The sequence below is a fragment of the Sapajus apella genome, unplaced genomic scaffold (genome assembly GCF_009761245.1).
Source record: "Sapajus apella isolate SASKATOON/1434 unplaced genomic scaffold, GSC_monkey_1.0 scaffold22, whole genome shotgun sequence".
NCBI classification, from domain to species: domain Eukaryota; kingdom Metazoa; phylum Chordata; class Mammalia; order Primates; family Cebidae; genus Sapajus; species Sapajus apella.
The window spans coordinates 26,339,416-26,357,068 of record NW_022436962.1 but is presented as its reverse complement, the minus strand read 5'-3'; the positions used below and the strand labels follow the sequence as shown (position 1 = coordinate 26,357,068).

At 42.9% G+C, this 17,653-nt stretch overlaps 1 protein-coding gene across 4 annotated transcripts in view; it reads right to left on the bottom strand.

Moving 5' to 3' along the window:
* CNIH4 (cornichon family AMPA receptor auxiliary protein 4) overlaps positions 1-17,653 on the bottom strand; it is a 47,684-nt gene that overhangs the window by 18,503 nt on the left and 11,528 nt on the right. Inside the window, exons 1-2 of one of the 4 annotated variants that reach the window (XM_032289378.1) lie at positions 6,389-6,564; positions 445-513 (exon numbers count right to left, since the gene is read on the bottom strand). The exons of 1 other annotated variant lie outside the window; for it this stretch is intronic. In XM_032289378.1, the coding sequence (XP_032145269.1) occupies positions 445-513; positions 6,389-6,457 (138 nt within the window). In that variant the 5' untranslated portion in view covers positions 6,458-6,564. Of the gene's footprint in view, positions 1-444; positions 514-6,388; positions 6,612-17,653 lie in introns of those variants that run through there. 2 more of the 4 variants (XM_032289381.1, XM_032289379.1) reach the window with 2 other exon arrangements.

The window sequence follows — 17,653 nt, the reverse complement described above, 5'->3', positions numbered from 1 at the left end:
GAAGACCCTGTCTCTCAAAAAATAAATGAATTGAGTCATACATTACAAAAAAAAAAAATAAATTTCTCAGTAAACCACCCAAGAAAGGTCTTCCTTCATTCAACCAAAGACAGACTGAGCTTTTTTCCACGAGTGGGAGGAGGAGTTCCACCACAGACAACAAAAACAATTACCCTCATATGAACCTTTCCCTACTCTGAGGAAAGTTGCTGTCCACTGTAAACAACGGCCAAGCTACATGTTAAGAAACAAAATTTCAACGCAGATCTTCTGGTCAAATTTCATGATCTAAAATATTATAAAACACAGCAGTTCTTCAGATTTCCAATGAATAAGAGACAACCTGAACTCTAAAATCAAAAATCCTTATATTATCTATAACGATCTTAAACATGGAAAATGAACTGGCGTCAATGCCAGAAAATGAGCAAAGAAATGTCTTACCTTGTTTAATTTCGAGCAACATGATCTAGCGTTAATGTAATCACATTCTAAATCAGACAATGTAATTATCTGATGATTAAGATAAGGAATTATTACATTTCTTTTATAATAACTAAGTATTTAAGTTTCAGAAAGCAATTCCAGTTACAAGGCAGAATTAGATTTGACTTGGAAAAAAAATGAGTTCTCTAAAGTTTGCTCATTAGACAACTCAATTTTCCTATTTATGTTAATTCAACAAATTATTTTTACAAGATAATCCTATTTTGCTCAAATCTAATCTGACCCAACCAGAACATTTAGTTTGAGTTCCTCAAATGTAGAACAATGGCTATAAACAAATGGAAAATATCCCAGTACTTTGGGAATTTGAGGCAGGAGGGTCGCCTGAAGCCAGGGGTTCAAGATCAGCCTAGGCAACACAGCAAGTCTCCATCTCTGTTGCCCACGCTGGAGTGCAGTGGTGCAGTTTCAATGCACTGCAACCTCCTCCTCCTGGGTTCAAGCAATTCTTGTGCCTCAGCCTCCAAGTAGCTAGAATTATAGGCATGCACCACCACGCCCAGCTAATTTTTTGTATTTTTAATAGAGACGGGGTTTCACTATGTTAGCCAGGCTGGTCTCGAGCTCCTGGCTTCAAGTGATTCACTCACCTCACCCCCATCTCTACAATTTTTTTGTTTTTTTGCGATGGAATTTTGCTCTTGTTGACCAGACTAGAGTGCAACAGTGTGATCTTGGCTCACTACAACCTCTGTCTCCCAGGTTCGAGTGATTCTCCTGCCTCAGTCTCCCAAGTAACTGAGATTACAGGAATGCAGCACCACGCCCAGCTAATTTTTTTTGTATTTTTGCTAGAGACGGGGTTTCTCCATGTTGGTCAGGCTTGTCTCGAGCTCCCGACCTCAGGTTATCTGCCTACCTTGGTATCCCAAAGTGCTGGGATTACAGGTGTGAGCTACCATACCTGGCCAATTTTTTTTTTTTTTTTTTTTTTTTTTTTTAGCCGGGCATGGGTACCTGTAGTGCTATTAGTAGCCGTAGTGCTAGGCTTAGGCAGCAAGATGCCTAGAGCCCAGGATTCGTATTACACTGAGCTATAATCATACCAGTATGCTCCAGTCTGAGCAGCAGAGTGAGACCCTTCTCTAATTAAAAAAAAAACAAAAAACCTATAAAAATATTTTAGGCCAGAGATGGTGGCTCACAACTATAGTCCCAGCACTTTGGGAGGCCAAAGAGGGCACATCACTTGAGCCCAAGAGTTCAAAACCAACCTGGGCTTCATGGCAAGACCCCATCTCTACAAAAAATACAAAAATTAGCTGGGTGTGATGGCACACGCCTGTAATCCCAGCTACTTGGAAGGCTCAGGTGGGAAGATCACTTGAGCCCAGGAGGGCTAGGCTGAAGTGAGCTATGACCACACCACGGCACTACAGCCCAGATGACAGAGCAAGACCCTATCTCAAATAAATAAATAAAATATTCTTAAACCCTGAATTGCTACCAGGTGTTGTGGCTCACGCCTGTAATCCCAACACTTTGGGGAGGCTGAAGCGGCGGATCACCTGAAGTCAGGAGTTCAAGACTAACCTGGCCAACATGGCAAAACTGTCTCCTCTAAAATACAAAATTTAGCTGGGCATGGTGGTGGGCACCTAAGTCCCAGGTACTAAGGAGGCTGAGGCAGGAGAATCACTTGAATCCAGGAGGTGGAGGATACAGTGAGCTGAGATTGCTCCATTGCACTCCAGCCTGGGCAACAGAGTGAGACTCCATCTCAAAAGAAAAAAAACCCATGAATTTCAAATAGGAGAAAAATTATGTTCATGATATATCCATAAAATGTCTCTGAAGACTTAAGAAGATGTGAATAGGCCAGGGGTAGTGGCTACTGCCTGTAATCCCAGCACTTTGGGAGGGTGAGGCAGGCGGATCCCCTGAGGCTGGGAGTCTGAGACCAGCCTGATTAACTTGGAGAAACCCCGTCTCTACTAAAAATACAAAAAATTGGCCGGGTGCGGTGGCTCAAGCCTGTAATCCCAGCACTTTGGGAGGCCGAGGCGGGTGGATCACGAGGTCAGGAGATCAAGACCATCCTGGTCAACATGGTGAAACCCCATCTCTACTAAAACTACAAAAAATTAGCTCGGTATGGTGGCGCGTGTCTGTAGTCCCAGCTACTCAGGAGGCTGAGGCAGGAGAATTGCCTGAACCCGGGAGGCGGAGGTTGCAGTGAGCCGAGATGGCGCCATTGCACTCCAGCCTGGGTAACAAGAGCAAAACTCCGTCTCAAAAAAAAAAAAAAAAATTTAATATTAGTACAGGCATAGTGGTGCATGCCTGTAATCCCAGCATCTCGGGAGGTTGAGGCAGGAAAATTGCTTGAGCCAGGGAGATGGAGGTGACAGTGAGCTGAGATCACACCACTGCACTCCAGCCTGGTGACAGAGCATGACTCCATTTCAAAAAAAAAAAGCCAGCCTGGCCAACATGGCAAAACCCCATCTCTACTACAAATATAAAAATTAGCCAGACATGGTGCGAGGCACCTGTAATCCCAGCTACTCAGGAGGCTGAGACAGGAGGATCCCTTGAACAGGAGGCAGAGGTTGCAGTAAGCCAAAATCACACCACTTGTACTTCAGCCTGGGTGATGAGCGAGAATTTGTCTCCAAAAATAAAAATAAAAAAAAGACCCGGTGCAGTGGCTCACACCTGCAATCCCAGCATTTTGGGAGGCCAACGTGGGTGGATCACGAGGTGAGGAGTTCAAGACCAGCCTGGCCAACATAGGGAAACCCTGTCTCTACTAAAAATACAAAAATTAGCCGGGTGTGGTGGCGCATGCCTGTAGTCCCAGCTGCTTGGGAGGCTGAGGCAGGAGAATCGCTTAAACCCAGGAGGCCAAAGTTGCAGTGAACCAAGATTGTGCTACTTTACTCCAGCCTGGGCAACACAGCAAGACTCTGTCTCAAAAAATATAAATAAATAAATAATAAATAAATAAATAAATAAATAAAAATCAAACTCATCACTTCCTCCACAAATTGATCTTCCTCCAATTTTTTTTTTACTTCTGTGACTGACACAAGTATCATTTGCCCAGGATCAAAATATGGAAAGCTATCTCTGCCTTCTGTTTCATACATCATAATCAATCATTAGTAGGTCCTAGCAATCACTTCTTCTGAATACTACTCACATATTCCCTTCTTTCACCTGCCCACAACTAGCACTCTATCTGAAATCCAGATTACCCTATCTATCCCCTGTTGTTTTATCTTCCAATCTGTCTTGTTTCCAACCCATTCTGCTGATTCATCTTCCTAATAAACTACTGAAAATAAAATTTTTCAGTGGCTCTCTATTGCCTGCTGGATAAAAGTGAAAGACCTCCCTCCAACCCTTAACATTCAAGCCCTCCCTCCAAAATCTGATGTAATCCTGTCTTTCCAACCTAGCCTTTTACTGCCACCAAAATCAACCATGTGCTCCAGATGGTCTATTCATTAACTGTCACCCAGAAATGCACAAACATACCTGTCTCTGCACCTTTGCTCTTGCCAGTGTATGATTTTGAATATTCACCTCTTTCCCTTTCTGTAGATTTTGTCCACAGTTCAAAGTCCAAGAAAACTCTTATACCCTATATGAAGTCTACCCTGATCATTTTCCACTTCCTATCCCGAATACTAAGTTAGTGCAACTATCCTAAAATACAGAATATGCTGAATTTCATCAAAACACCCCCTAATGTACTTTAATGTAAGGTCTAAGTCAAACATTTCACCTACCGTTTCTCTATATGCATAAATTGATGTAAACCAGGGCTATTTCAAATTATCAAGCCTGGCTTTCCAAACTGCAAAAAGACAAAATCCAGTTCCATTTCTGAGTGCAAGCTCTAGTTCAGGGGTGTCCAATCTTTTGGCTTCCCTAGGTCACACTGGAAGAAGAATTGTCTTGGACCATGCATAAAATACACTAACACTAATGACAGCTGATGAGCTTTAAAAAAAAAAAAATCACCAAAAAACATCATAATGTTTTAAGAAAGTTTACAAACTTGTGTCGGGCCACATTCAAAGCTGTCCTGGGCCACATGCGGCCCGGGGGGCCATGGGTCAAACAAACTTGCTCTAATTCCTTATATCACAAGAGGGGCATAGGTCATCAAAATTTAAGCAAGTGATGCTGTCCTTTCAATCAGCTCCCTAAACCTAATAAAACTCAGAAATCTTGTTAGAAATCCTCGAAGTACAAACTGCTGCTCAACTGGGGAGGAAGGGAACACGAAGGCAGGGCAATTTTTTTTTTTTTTTTTGAGACAGAGTCTTGCTCTGATGCCCAGGCTGGAGTTCAGTGGCCAGATCTCGGCTCACTGCAACCTCCACCTAATGGGTTCAAGCAATTCTCCTGTCTCAGCCTCCTGAGTAGCTGGGATTACAGGCATGTGCCACCATGCCCAGCTAATTTTTGTATTCTTTGTAGAGAAAGGGTTTCACCATGTTGGTCATGCTGGTCTTGAACTCCTGACATCGTGATCTGCCCGCCTCGGCCTCCCAAAGTGCTGGGATTACAGGCGTGAGCCACCGCACCCGGCAGGCAGAGCAATATTTACTGAACATTAGCTATGGGGCAGGCATTGTGCTAGGGTGCTCAGCAACATTCTCATTATGCATATCTAGGAAATAAACATTTCCCATTTTAAAGATCATAAAACTGAGGCTAAGGGAAATAATGTGCATAGCAAAGAACTAGCTGAGCAGGGAAACCTGATTCCAAATTTTGTCCCTTTCCACTACAACAGGTTGCCAGTCCACAATAAAGTATGAAGCTGCACTGAACATACACTCTGTACAACTATCCTAAAGCCCGAATGCTCTAGCAAACAAATGGTTTAATCCGATCAGAAACAGGTACATGTCATTTCCAAGAATCAAAGATGAAATGCCGAGCTCCTCATACGTTTTTTTCTATCTTGTATTTAATTACTTAAAACTGGATTGAGCAATATAACATTGGGTAACAACTAAGACTAGATGCTTCGTCAAGAGCTGGGAAGAGTTGTAGCCGACATGGCTACTGCAGTGCTACATTCAACAACCATTTATTGCTCTGGAAAATACAGCTTGAATAATGTAACGTGTACAGCTACAGAAAATACTTAAGTCTTAACATGGATCGATAGAAAAAATGTTAAAGTTGAGAGCTGGGAATTACAGCACGTGTAGTTATTGAATTTACAGATCTGCAACCGCTGGAGACAATCAAAATAATCACTTCGTAGATAGTTGTTAAAATAACTCCTTTCCAACACTACGAAACGACACAGTAAAGGAAGCAACTTTGCTCCTCTGGCGAATGAGTCAACTCCTAGATGAGAAAGGTCCCTGCAAGTACCAACACCCGCAAGAACAAAAGGGCGGGTGCCGGGGGCGTTGCCCGAGGAACAAGAGGAGGCAAATCGCCCGCACTCGTCCCGGCACCCGAGTGTCGCACGCGACCGCCCTGGGGAACCCCAGTATCTGACGAAGAGCACGGCGCGGGGACTGTCCCAGGAAAACGGCGACCCTTCTCTCCCGAGGGCGGTCGTGCCTCCGGCAGGGCTGGTCCGCAAGCCGCTGAAACCGGCGGAGCGCAGGCGAGCAGGCCGAGCCGGGGCGCGCCCAGAGAGGCCCACTCGGACCCGGGTAAGGGGCGGCCGGCGACCCAGGCAGGGCAGGCGGGTGCAGGGCAGCAGGGCCCACCGGGTAGGGCGGCCGGCCTCTCCTCCCTGCCTCCGGTCCCGCGCCACTGCTCCGGCCGAGCCAGCTCCCAGGGAGCGCACGCCTGCCGCCGGGCGCCTCCTCGTCCCACACACCTGCCCGGGTTCCCAACTGGCCCACCCTCAGCCCTGTCCCCCGGCAAGGCCCCTGCCCGCCTCAGGCAAGGATACGAAGTAGACCGAGAGGAAGATGAGCGCGCAACAATCAAGGAGAGAAAAGACAAACACCACCGCCTCCATCCTCCTCCTCCGTCGCCGCTCCTCCTTCCGTCAAACCCGCTCGGATGCCCCGACCCGCCCCTGATAGGCCCTTACCCGGCTGGCGGGGGCGTGTGGTCCTCGAACCCGGAGCGGCATGCCGGGAGTTGTAGTCCATGTTTTAAAACTCCACGGCCCTAATTCTGACGCATGCTGGAAATTGTAGTTCATTAGTACAAGTACGTATGAAAGAGGTGGGCAGGGCCTCGGCCATAAATACGATTATTTCCAGAAATGGTGACAGGCAATTTGTCAACAAGTATTTACTCACACTTTTCTTTTAAAGAACTGGGGTCCTGCTTTGTCACCCAGGCTGGAGTGCAGTGGGGTGATAGAGTTCACTGCAACCTCGAATTCCTGGGCTTAAGCAATCCTCCCACCTCTGCTTCCCGACATGCCCAGCTAATTTTATTTTATTTTATTATTTCTTATTTTCTTTTATTTTTATTTATTTATTTATTTTGAGACGGTGTTTCACTTTTGTTACCCAGGCTGGAGTGCAATGGCACAATCCCGGCTCACCGCAACCTCCATCTCCTGAGTTCAAGCAATTCTCCTGCCTCAGCCTCCCGAGAAGCTGCGACTACAGGCATGCGCCACCAAGCCCAGCTAATTTTTGTATTTTTAGTAGAGACGGGGTTTCACCATGTTGAGCAGGATGGTCTCCATCTCTTGACCTCATGATCCACCCGTCTCGGCCTACCAAAATGCTGGGATTATAGGTGTGAGCCACCACGCCTGGCCTTCTTATTTTATTCTTTGAGACAGGGTCTCACTGTCGCTCAGGCTAGAGTGCAGTGGCATGGTCACAGCTCACTGCAGCCTCTACCTTCTGGGCTCAGGTGATCCTCCCACCTCAGCCTCCTGAGTACCTGGGATTATAGGCGCACACCACCAGGCCTGGCTAATTTTTTGTACTTTTAATAGGGATGGTTTTTTTTTTTTGCCATCTTGCCCAGGCTGGACTCAAACTCCTAGGCTTAAGCGATCTGCCTGCCTCAGCCTCCCACAGTGCTGGGATTACAAGCCTGAGCCACTGCACCAGGCTCTACTGAACACTTTTAATCTGGATATCCAGTAGAATGTATTTGCCATGTGTATCATTTTCTTTAGAGTCAGCTCTAGAACCATGGCATTCCCTGACTTGGGATTTGTAAGGAGTTTTCATCTCTAAGCACAAATCTAATCTAATGTTCCTGCTTGACAGTTGCGATTTGCCCTTCCCTTCCTGATGTCAGTTTCTTCAGAGATTTCACAGTCCTTTGTTTATCCTCTCCTACAGCAATGTTTCTCTCCTCTCTAGATTTTAAGATCTTTAAAAAGTGAGTATGATGTCTTACTCATCCATTCCTTCATTTAACAAATACAGTAGTACACCTTATTTGCAGGGGCTGCTTTCCAAGACCCCAAGTTGATGCCTGACACAGTGGATAGTACCAAACTCTACGTGTACTATGTTTTTTCCTATACATACATACCTATGATAAAGCTTAATTTATAAATCAGGCACAGTAGGAGATTAACAAGTAATAAAATAGAACAATTATACCGTAATATAAGTTATGTAAATGTGGTCTGTCTCAAAACATCTTTTTTTTTTTTTTTTTGAGACAGTCTTGCCCAGGCTGGAGTGCAGTGACATGATCTTGGCTCACTCCAACCTCTGCCTTCCAGGTTCATGCAGTTTCTGCCTCAGCCTCCTGAGTAGCTGGGATTACAGATGCCCGCCACCATGCCTGGCTCAGTTTTGTATTTTTAGTAGAAACGGGGTTTCACCATGTTGGCCAGGCTGGTCTTGAACTCCTGACCTCGTGATCTTCCCGCCTCGGCCTCCTAAAGTGCTGGGGTTACAGGTGTGAACCACCGCGCCCGGCCTCAAAATATCTTATTGTACTGTATTCATCCTTCTTCTTGAGATGATGTATAATGATAAAATGCCTACATGATGAGATGAAGAGACAGATGCAGCCTCTCCAGTGATTTTTATATTTTTCAGTCCAAATCTATTCTTGCATTCGTGTAAGTATCCATTACTTGCAGGAAGTGACTTCCTATCACTCGTTTTAGGGAATCCCTCACTGTAGTCTTTGTATAGGCTCAATACTTTCTGGCTCAACATGTTACCATCAGTTGGGACACCTTTTCTGTTAATGTCTTCCACCCATAAATGTAATGCTTTTTCATCTTTTTTGTGGTTGTTGTTTTTGTTTTTGTTTTTCTGAGACAGAGTTTCACTCTGTCGCCCAGGCTGGAGTGCAATGGCGCCATCTCAGCTCACTGCAACCTCTGCCTCCCAAATTCAAGTGATTCTCCTGCCTCAGCCTCCCGAATAGCTGAGATTACAGGTGCACGCTACCATGCCCAGCTAATTTTTTGTATTTTTAGTAGAGATGGGTTTTCGCCATGTTGGCCAGGCTAGTCTCAAACTCCTGGCCTCAAGTGATCTGCCCACCTTGGTCTCCCAAAGTGCTGGGATTACAGGTGTGAGCCACTGTGCCCTGCCACGTTTTTCCTCTTAATTAAGCACTTATCAGGCACTGTGGCCATAATCTTTGTAGTCTGAGTTGTAACAGCAAAACTAGCACAAATTCCTTTTTCCTTTTTTTTTTTTTTTTTTTTTTTAAGATGGGGTTTCACTATGATGGCCAGGCTGGTCTTGAATTCCTGACCTCAGGTGATCCACCCACCTCGGCCTCCCAAAGTGCTAGGATTACAGGCGTGAGCCACCATGCCCGGCCAAATTCCTTTTTCCTGTTTCACAATTTCACGGATAAAATACTGGTTCTTACCATAGATCTTAGCAGTCTCACATGGTTTCTTTTCTTTCCTTAAGTCAAGAACTTTGACCATTTCACTTAAAGGAAGCACTTTATGGCTTCTCTTTGGCATATTGGAATTGCCAGCATCACTGCTCTTGAACTTTGGGGCCATTATTAAGTAAAATAATGGGTACTTGAACACAAGCCCTGTAATACCACTACAGTCAATCTGATAACTGATAAGATAGCTACTAAGTGACTAACAGGCAGGTGGCATAGACAGAGTGGATATGCTGCTGGCAAGGGGATAGGTAATTCATGTCTCAGGCAGGATGAAGCAGACAGCAGGAGATTTCATTACACTACTGGGAGTGGCACACTATTTAAAACTTATGAATTGTTTATTTCTGAAATTTTTTATTTAACATTTTAGGACTGTGATTGACCTCAAGTTAATGAAACCAGTGAAGGCAAACTGTGGTTGAGGCTGCTGTATTTACTGACAGCACCCCTGGTATAGGCCAAGAACTGCTCTAGACTCCAGAGATACAGAAATAAACAAGGCAAACAAGTTGCTGCTCTAGTAGGGAGAGTGGGAGGAACAGGCAATAAAGTATAACAAAGTACAGGAAAATCATAACTTCAAGCAGCCATAAGCTCTATGAGCAGTTGTGTCAAGTTATTTATTCATTCAACCAATATGTTTGGAGCAGCCAGAATATGTGAGGTACTGTTCCAAACCTTGGAGATACACAGTGAACAAGAAGGGAAAAGTCCCCACAAGCCTATGGTTTACATTATAGTGAGGAAGACAGATGAAAAAATAAATATACTAATGACAGGCAGTCATAAGTACTTGGAAGGGTATGGGGAAACACTCGGGGACTGAGTGATCAAAGAAAGCCAAGCTGAGGAATTGCCACTTAAGTAGAAATTTGAATAGCTATGTGAAGGTCTGCAGGCAGAATGTTTCAGAAAGCAGGAACAATAATTGCAAAGGCTCAGTTGCACACAGAGGCTTGCTGTGTTTAAAGAATAGAAAAAAGACTATCTACTGTGCTCTTGTGGCTAAAGCACGCAGGATAAGCGTGAGAGAGCTCTGAGAGAAGAGAAGGAGGCAGAGTAAGGTCATATGAGCCTTGTAGAACCTTGGCAAGGATTTTTATCCTAATATGATGAGAAACCACTGGAGAGTTCTAAGCAAGAAAGTACCTTAATCTGATTTACATTTTTAAAATCTCATTCTGGTTATTTAGTGCATTGAACATATGAAAGGGAAACAAGTTTGTCAGCAGAGAGATCACATGGAGAGTAAAACAGGAGAATTAGCATGAAGGCAAAACCAACTGGATTTGCCTGATGCAGTATAGGTTCATAGATTCATAAAGGGTTCATAGGTTAAAGCTAGATATACAATTAACAGATTATGTAATCAGGTAATTAAACTGCCAGGCACAGTGGCACGTACCTGTAGTCACAGCTACTCAGAAGGCTGAGGCTGGAGGATCGCTTGGGTCCAGGAGTTCTGGGCTACAGTGCACTATGCCAATCGGGTGTCTGCACTACGTTCTGCATCAATATGGTGACCTCCCGGGAGCAGGGAACCACCAGGTTGCCTAAGGAGGGATGAACAGGCGAAGGTTGGAAACAGAGCAGGTCAAAACTCCTGTGCTGATCAACAGTGGGATCGTGCCTATGAGTAGCCACTGCACTCCAGCCTAGGCAACATAGCAAGATCCATCTCTAAAATAATAACAATTAAACCAGCTATTAGCAAACTCCCATTGTACCTTGTACATATCTCTATCAGAATATTTGTTACATATTCAATTATCTTGAGGTGGAAAAACAATATTCAACTGTCTTCCTTATATGCTTAGCCAGTCACACCTTAGATCGAGCTTGTCCAACCCATGGCCCATAGGCCACATGCAGTCCAGGATGGCATTGAGTGCAGTCTATAACACAAATTCATAAACTTTCTGAAAACATTATGAGATTTTTTTGGCATTTTTAAAAATTTCAGCTCATCAGTTATCATTAGTATTAGTGTGTTTTATGTGTGGCTCACGACAATTCTTCTTCCAGTGTGGCCCAGAAAAGCCAAAAGATTGGACACTTCTGCTTTACATTATGATAAAAGTAACAGATTTTATTTTTACATCCCAATACTTTCTATTCTATAAATAGCAGGTGGTTAATAAATGGTTGCTGAATGAATGATCCACAGTATCATGACAGATTTTATTTAAATTAGTCCAGATTTTACTAAAAACATAAACCTCATCTCACACACATTCCCCCCCGAGATGGAATAGGAAACATAGGCTATTTCGCATATTTTTTTAGACAGAGTCCTATTCTGTTGCCCAGGCTGGAGTACAGTAGTGTCATCTCAGCTCACTGCAACCTCCACCTACTGAATTCAAGTGATTCTCATGCCTCAGCCTCCGGAGTGGCTGGGACTACAGGCTTGTGCCACCATACAACAATGGTAGCATTTTTTGTAGAAATCTTTTATATGTAAAGACAAAGCTAATTTTTGAGCCAGGTGCAGTGGCTCATGCCTATAATCCCAGCACTTTGGTGAGGCCAAGGTGGGCAGATCACAAGGTCAGGAGTTCGAGACCAGCCTGGCCAACATGGTGAAATCCCATCTCTACTAAAAATACAGAAACTAACCAGGCACAGTTGGGGGTGCCTGTGGTTCCAGCTACTAGGGAAGCTGAGGCAAAAGAAGTGCTTGAACCTGGGAGATGAAGGTTGCAGTGAGACCAGATCGTGCCACTGGACTCCAGATTGTGCCACTGGTGACCAAGTGAGGCCCTATTTAAAAAAAAAAAAAAAAAATCAAAACAGTACCACTTATAATATCATAAAAAAATCATGAGATACTTAGTTATAAATCTAATAAGATATCTCCAGGATCTATATGTGATAAATACAAGACACTGATGAAATAAAAGGAAACCTAAATAGGTCAGGTGCGGTGGCTCACACCTGTAATCCCAGCATTTAGGGAGGCCAAGGTGGGTAGATCACTTGAGCCCAGAGGTTTGAGACCAGCCTGGGCAACGTGTTGAAACCCCATCTCTACAAAAAATGCAAAAATTAGCCAGCCATCTGGTATGTCTGTAGTCTCAGCTATTGGGAGCCTGAGTTGGGTAGATTACTTGAGCCTGACAGGTTGAGCTACCATGAGCAATGATCACATCACTGCACTCCAGCCTGGGTGACAGAGCAAGACCCAGTCTCAAAAGAATAAAAGAGAGAGAAAGCAAGAAAAGAAAAGAAGAGAAAAGAAAATGAAAAGAGAAAACCTAAATAAACAGAGAGATAAACCATGTTCATGGATTAAAAGACTCAATATTGTTAAAATGTCGATCATTCCAAAACAGATCTATAGGTTCAATGCAATCCAATTAAAACAACATTCGCATTTTTTGTAGAAATCTTAATCATATTCTAAAATTTATATGGAAAGACAAAGGAATTCTAATAGCCAAGACAATTTTGAAAAAGAGCAAAGTTGAAGGGTTCACACTACCTGATTTCAAGATCAAACTAAAAGCTACTACAATCAAAAAAACCATGATATTCATGAAAGGAGAGATAAATGCATAGATAAATGAAACAAAATTAAGAATGTAGAAATAGACTCACAAATATATGGTCAATTAATTTTTTTCATAAATGTGCAAAGACAATTTCATGGAGAACAGATTCTTTTCCAGAACAAACTGTTCTGGAACTACTGAACAGTCATATACAACACAACAACAAAAACTTTGGCTCATACCTCTCACCTTATTCACAGATTAAAAAATAAAATCACAGTATAAAGGAAAAAAATTGTGATTGTGGCACAATCTTGGCAATCCTATATGCAGTAAAGCAGGAAAGCAATATCTTCAATCTTCTTACATAGAAATTCAGTCAATATTGATTGAATATCTGTGTCAATAAACCTAATGGACACAGAATTTATCTTCCCTCCATCCAGTGCCAAACACAAATAAATGCCATGTAAAATGCCATATTAAAAAGCAAATATTAAGCTAGGCATGGTGGCTCACACATGTTATCCCAGTACTTTGAGAGGCCAAGGCAGGAGGATCTTGAACTCACTTGAGGCCAAGAGTTCTCTCCATGAAAATAAAATTTTAAAAAAACTTAGCTGAGTATGGTGGCACATGACTGTATTCCCAGAGCCTTGGGAGGCTGAGTCAGGAGGATCACTTGAGCTCAGCAGTTTGAGGTTACAGTGAGCTGTGATTCCACCAATCTACACCAGCCTGAGTGACATGAGCAAGATCCCAACTCAAAAACAAAAATAAAAATAATTTTTAAAATGAATACTAAACTTATTCATTAAAAGGTGGGATTACCTAGTTTCATAAACCCAAATCAGAGCAATCAGTGAAGCCGAGTTGAAAAACCCTTGAGGGAATTGTAACTACTTATGGATTGAACAATTGTCCACTGGGACCTTATTGTCCAAGTAGGGAACAGAGTCAAAGACTGAAACCTCATAAGCAAGGAAAATACGGCATTGACTACGGAAATCCTACGGATCAGTCCCATTTATAAACAGGGTTTATACTTAATAAAAACATATGGGCCAGGCGTGGTGGCTCACGCCTGTAATCCCAGTACTTTGGTAGGCCAAAGCAGGCAGATCACCTGAGATCAAGAGTTCGAGACCAACCTGATCAACATGGAGAAACCCCATCTCTACTAAAAATACAAAAATTGGCCGAATGTGGTACGCACACCTGTAATCCCAGCTACTCAGGAGGCTGAGGCAGGAGAATCACTTGAACCTGGGAGGCGGAGGTTGTGGTGAGCCAAGATCGCAGCATTGCACTCTAGCCTGGGCAACAAGAGCAAGACACCATCTCAAAAAAAGAAAAAGAGAGAGATAAAAAATAAATGGACATCTCGAAAAAGCTTCACTTTGGGTAAAAAAAGAAATTCCCCAAAAGAGGCCAGGTGCAATAGCTCACCCCTGTAATCCCAGCACTTTGGGAGGCTGAAGCAGGTGGATCATCTGAGATCAGGAGTTTGATACCAGCCTGGCCAACAAGCTGAAACCCCCTCTCTATTAAAAATACATAAAAAGAAAAATTAGCCAGTGTGGTGGGTGCCTGTAATACCACCTACTTGGGAGGCTGAGACAGGAGAATCGCTTGAACCTGGGAGGTAGAAGTTGCAGTGAGTTGAGATCATGCCACTGCACTCCAGCCTGGGCAACAAGATCAAGATTCCATCTCCAAAACAAAACAAAAAAAAAAAAAGAAATTTCTCAAAAGAAATCAGAGTTCCAGTTCAGGACCATGGTTACATAAGTGATTTGAATTCACATTTACACTACACACATGGGATTGGTGTCTAAAGTATAAAATTAACAACAACAAAAACATTCTTGAACAAGAGAAACATCACTGATTGCAAATTACCAATTGTGCATAAAGAAAAACGATTCAGATATCTAAGGTAATAATGTAATATGAATAAATATGCACTGAAAAATGCTAGAGAGTTGGGTGCAGTGGTGCGTACCTGTAGTCCCAGCTACTTGGGAAGCTGAGACAGGAGAATCACTTGAGCCCAGGAATTTGAGGCTGTAGCACACTATAATTGTGTCTGTTAATAGCCACTATACTCTAACCTGGGCAACATGGTGAGACCCCCAACTCTAAAAAAAAGAGAAAATATAGGGAAAAAAACCTGGAAATTACTCAACAATTATGAACAGGCAAATAGATAAACAAATTGTGGCATAACCATAAAACTGAATAATATCCAGTAATAAAAAGAATGAACTATCGATACACACAAAACATGGATATCTCAAAGATAATATATTGAGCAACAGAAGGGAAAAATATACTGGGGGCTTAGGATCATGCCATAATTCTAGCACTTTGGGAGGCCAAGGTGGGCAGATCAGTTGAGGCCAGCAGTTCGAGAGCAGCCTGGCCAACATGGTGAAACCTTGTTTCAACTAAAAATACAAAAATTAGCTGGACGTGGGTGGCAGGCACCTGTAATCCAACTACTTGGGAATCTGAGGCAGGAGAATCTCTTGAACCTGGGAGGCAGAGGTTTCAGAGAGCCGAGATTGTGCATTGCACCATCCCCCAATTCCCCCAAAAAACAGACCAAGGCAATAGCTCAAGCCCATAATCCCAGCACCTTGGGAGTCTGAAGTGGGCAGATTATTTGACCCAGGCATTCAAAATCAGCCTGGGCAAGGCAAAACCCCATCTCTTAAAAAAAAAAAAAAAAAAAAAAGAAAGAAAGAAAAATTAAAACTAGCCAGGCATGGTAGTGCACATCTGTAGTCCCAGCTACTTGGAAGGCTGAGGTAGAATTACCTGAGTCTGTCAGGTCGAGACTGCAGTGAGCTGTGATCACACCATTGCACTTCAGCCTGCGTGACAGAGCAAGATTCCATCTCAAAAACAAAACCCCAAAATGTCCAGTTTTCAACAACAGAAAAATAGGTATGCAAAGAAACAAGAAAGTTTCTACAAAACCAAGAACCTCAACAAATCCCAAGTAGGATAAGCTCAAAGAGATTCCCACTGAGACAAATCATAATCAAACTTTTTTTTTGAGACAAAGTCTCATTCTATCACCCACCCTGGAGTGTGGTGGCATGAACATAGCTCACGGTAACCTCAAAATCCCAGGTTCAAGCAATCTTCCTCCCTTGGCCTCCCAAAGGGCTGGAATTACAAGCATAAGCCATCACACCAGGACATAATCAAACTATGAAAAGCTGAAGAAGGAATTCAGAAGGTAGCAAAAGAGAAGCAATTAATCATATACCACTGATGTTCAATAAGATTAGCAGCTGATTTCTCATCAGAAACATGGAGGCCAGGTGGCACTGGAATAACATAAAGCGTAGGAAGAAGGGGAAAAAAATCTCTAAACCAAGAATTTTACATCCAGCAAAATGATTCTTAAAAAGTGAAAGCAGGGCCGGTTGCAGTGGCTCATGCCTGTAATCCCAGCACTTTGGGTGGCCAAGGTAGGTGGATCACCTGAGGTCAGGAGTTTGAGACCTGGTTTCAACATGGTGAAACACTGTCTCTACTAAAAATACAAAAACTTAGTTGGGTGTGGTAGTGGGCACTTGTAATTCCATCTACTCGGGAGGCTGAGGCAGGAGAATCGCTTGAACCTGGGAGGCAGGGGTTATAGTAAGCCAAGATCGCGCCATTGCACTCCAGCCTGGGCAACAAGAGTGAAACTCCATCTCAAAAAATAAAAATTAAAAGAAAAAGCGAAAGGAAACACAAGACCTGAAACTAAAAGTCCTAGGTGAAAAACATAGGGGAAAAGCTTTATGACATTGGATTTCACAATAATTTCTTACATAAAACACCAAAAACATAAGCAACAACAACAACAAAATAGACAAATGGGACTACATCAGACTTAAAACTTTCTGTGCATCAAAGGACATAACCAGTAACATGAAAAGGCAACCTACAGAATGGAAGAAAATATTTGCAAATCATATATCTGATTAATATTCAAAATATAGAGAGAACTTCTCAGCCTGGACAACAAAGTGAGAACCTGTATCTACAAAAAATAAATAATTAGCTGGGCATGCTGGCACACACAGCCCCAGATTCTCAGGAGGCTGAAGCAAGAAAATTGCTTGAGCCCAAAAGTTTAAGGCTGCAGTGAGCTATTATCATGCCACTGCACTGAAGCCTAGGTGACAGAGCAAGACCCTATCACTTAAAAAAGAAAAAAAAAAAAAAAAAAAAAAAAAAAACTATAATAAAACAACCTGGCTTGGCACAGTGGCTCACACTTGTAAAACTTTGGGAGGTGGGGACGGGAGGATAACTTGAGGCCAGGAGCTTGAGACCAGCCTGAGTAACACAGCAAGAGCTTATTTCCAAAAACATGTGCATACATTTTCACTTGATTTAAAAATGGCCAAAGATATGAAAACATCTCTCCAAAGAAGATATATAAATGGCCAACAAATATATGAAAATATCCTCAATATCACTAATTATCAAAGAAAAAAACACAATGAGATATCGCCTAGTACCCATTTGGTTGGCCATAATTTAAAATATGCACACACATACAGAGATACACAAAACCAAGAAATAACATGTGTTGATGAGAATATGGAGAAATCGAAAGACTTGTACACTGTTGGTGGAAATGTAAAATGGTATAGGTGCTATGAAAAATAATATGGTGGTTTCTCAAACAATTAAAAATAGAATTACCATAGGATCTAGCACCTATGGGATTGTACCTGTCAGTGGAGTGGCCACTGCCACTGCGCTGGCTGCAGCAGGGAGGTGTAGGAGCAGCAGTGGTGGCAGTGGGTTCCCTGTGCCCTGCGTCCCAAAGGCAGCTGACTTCAACACCT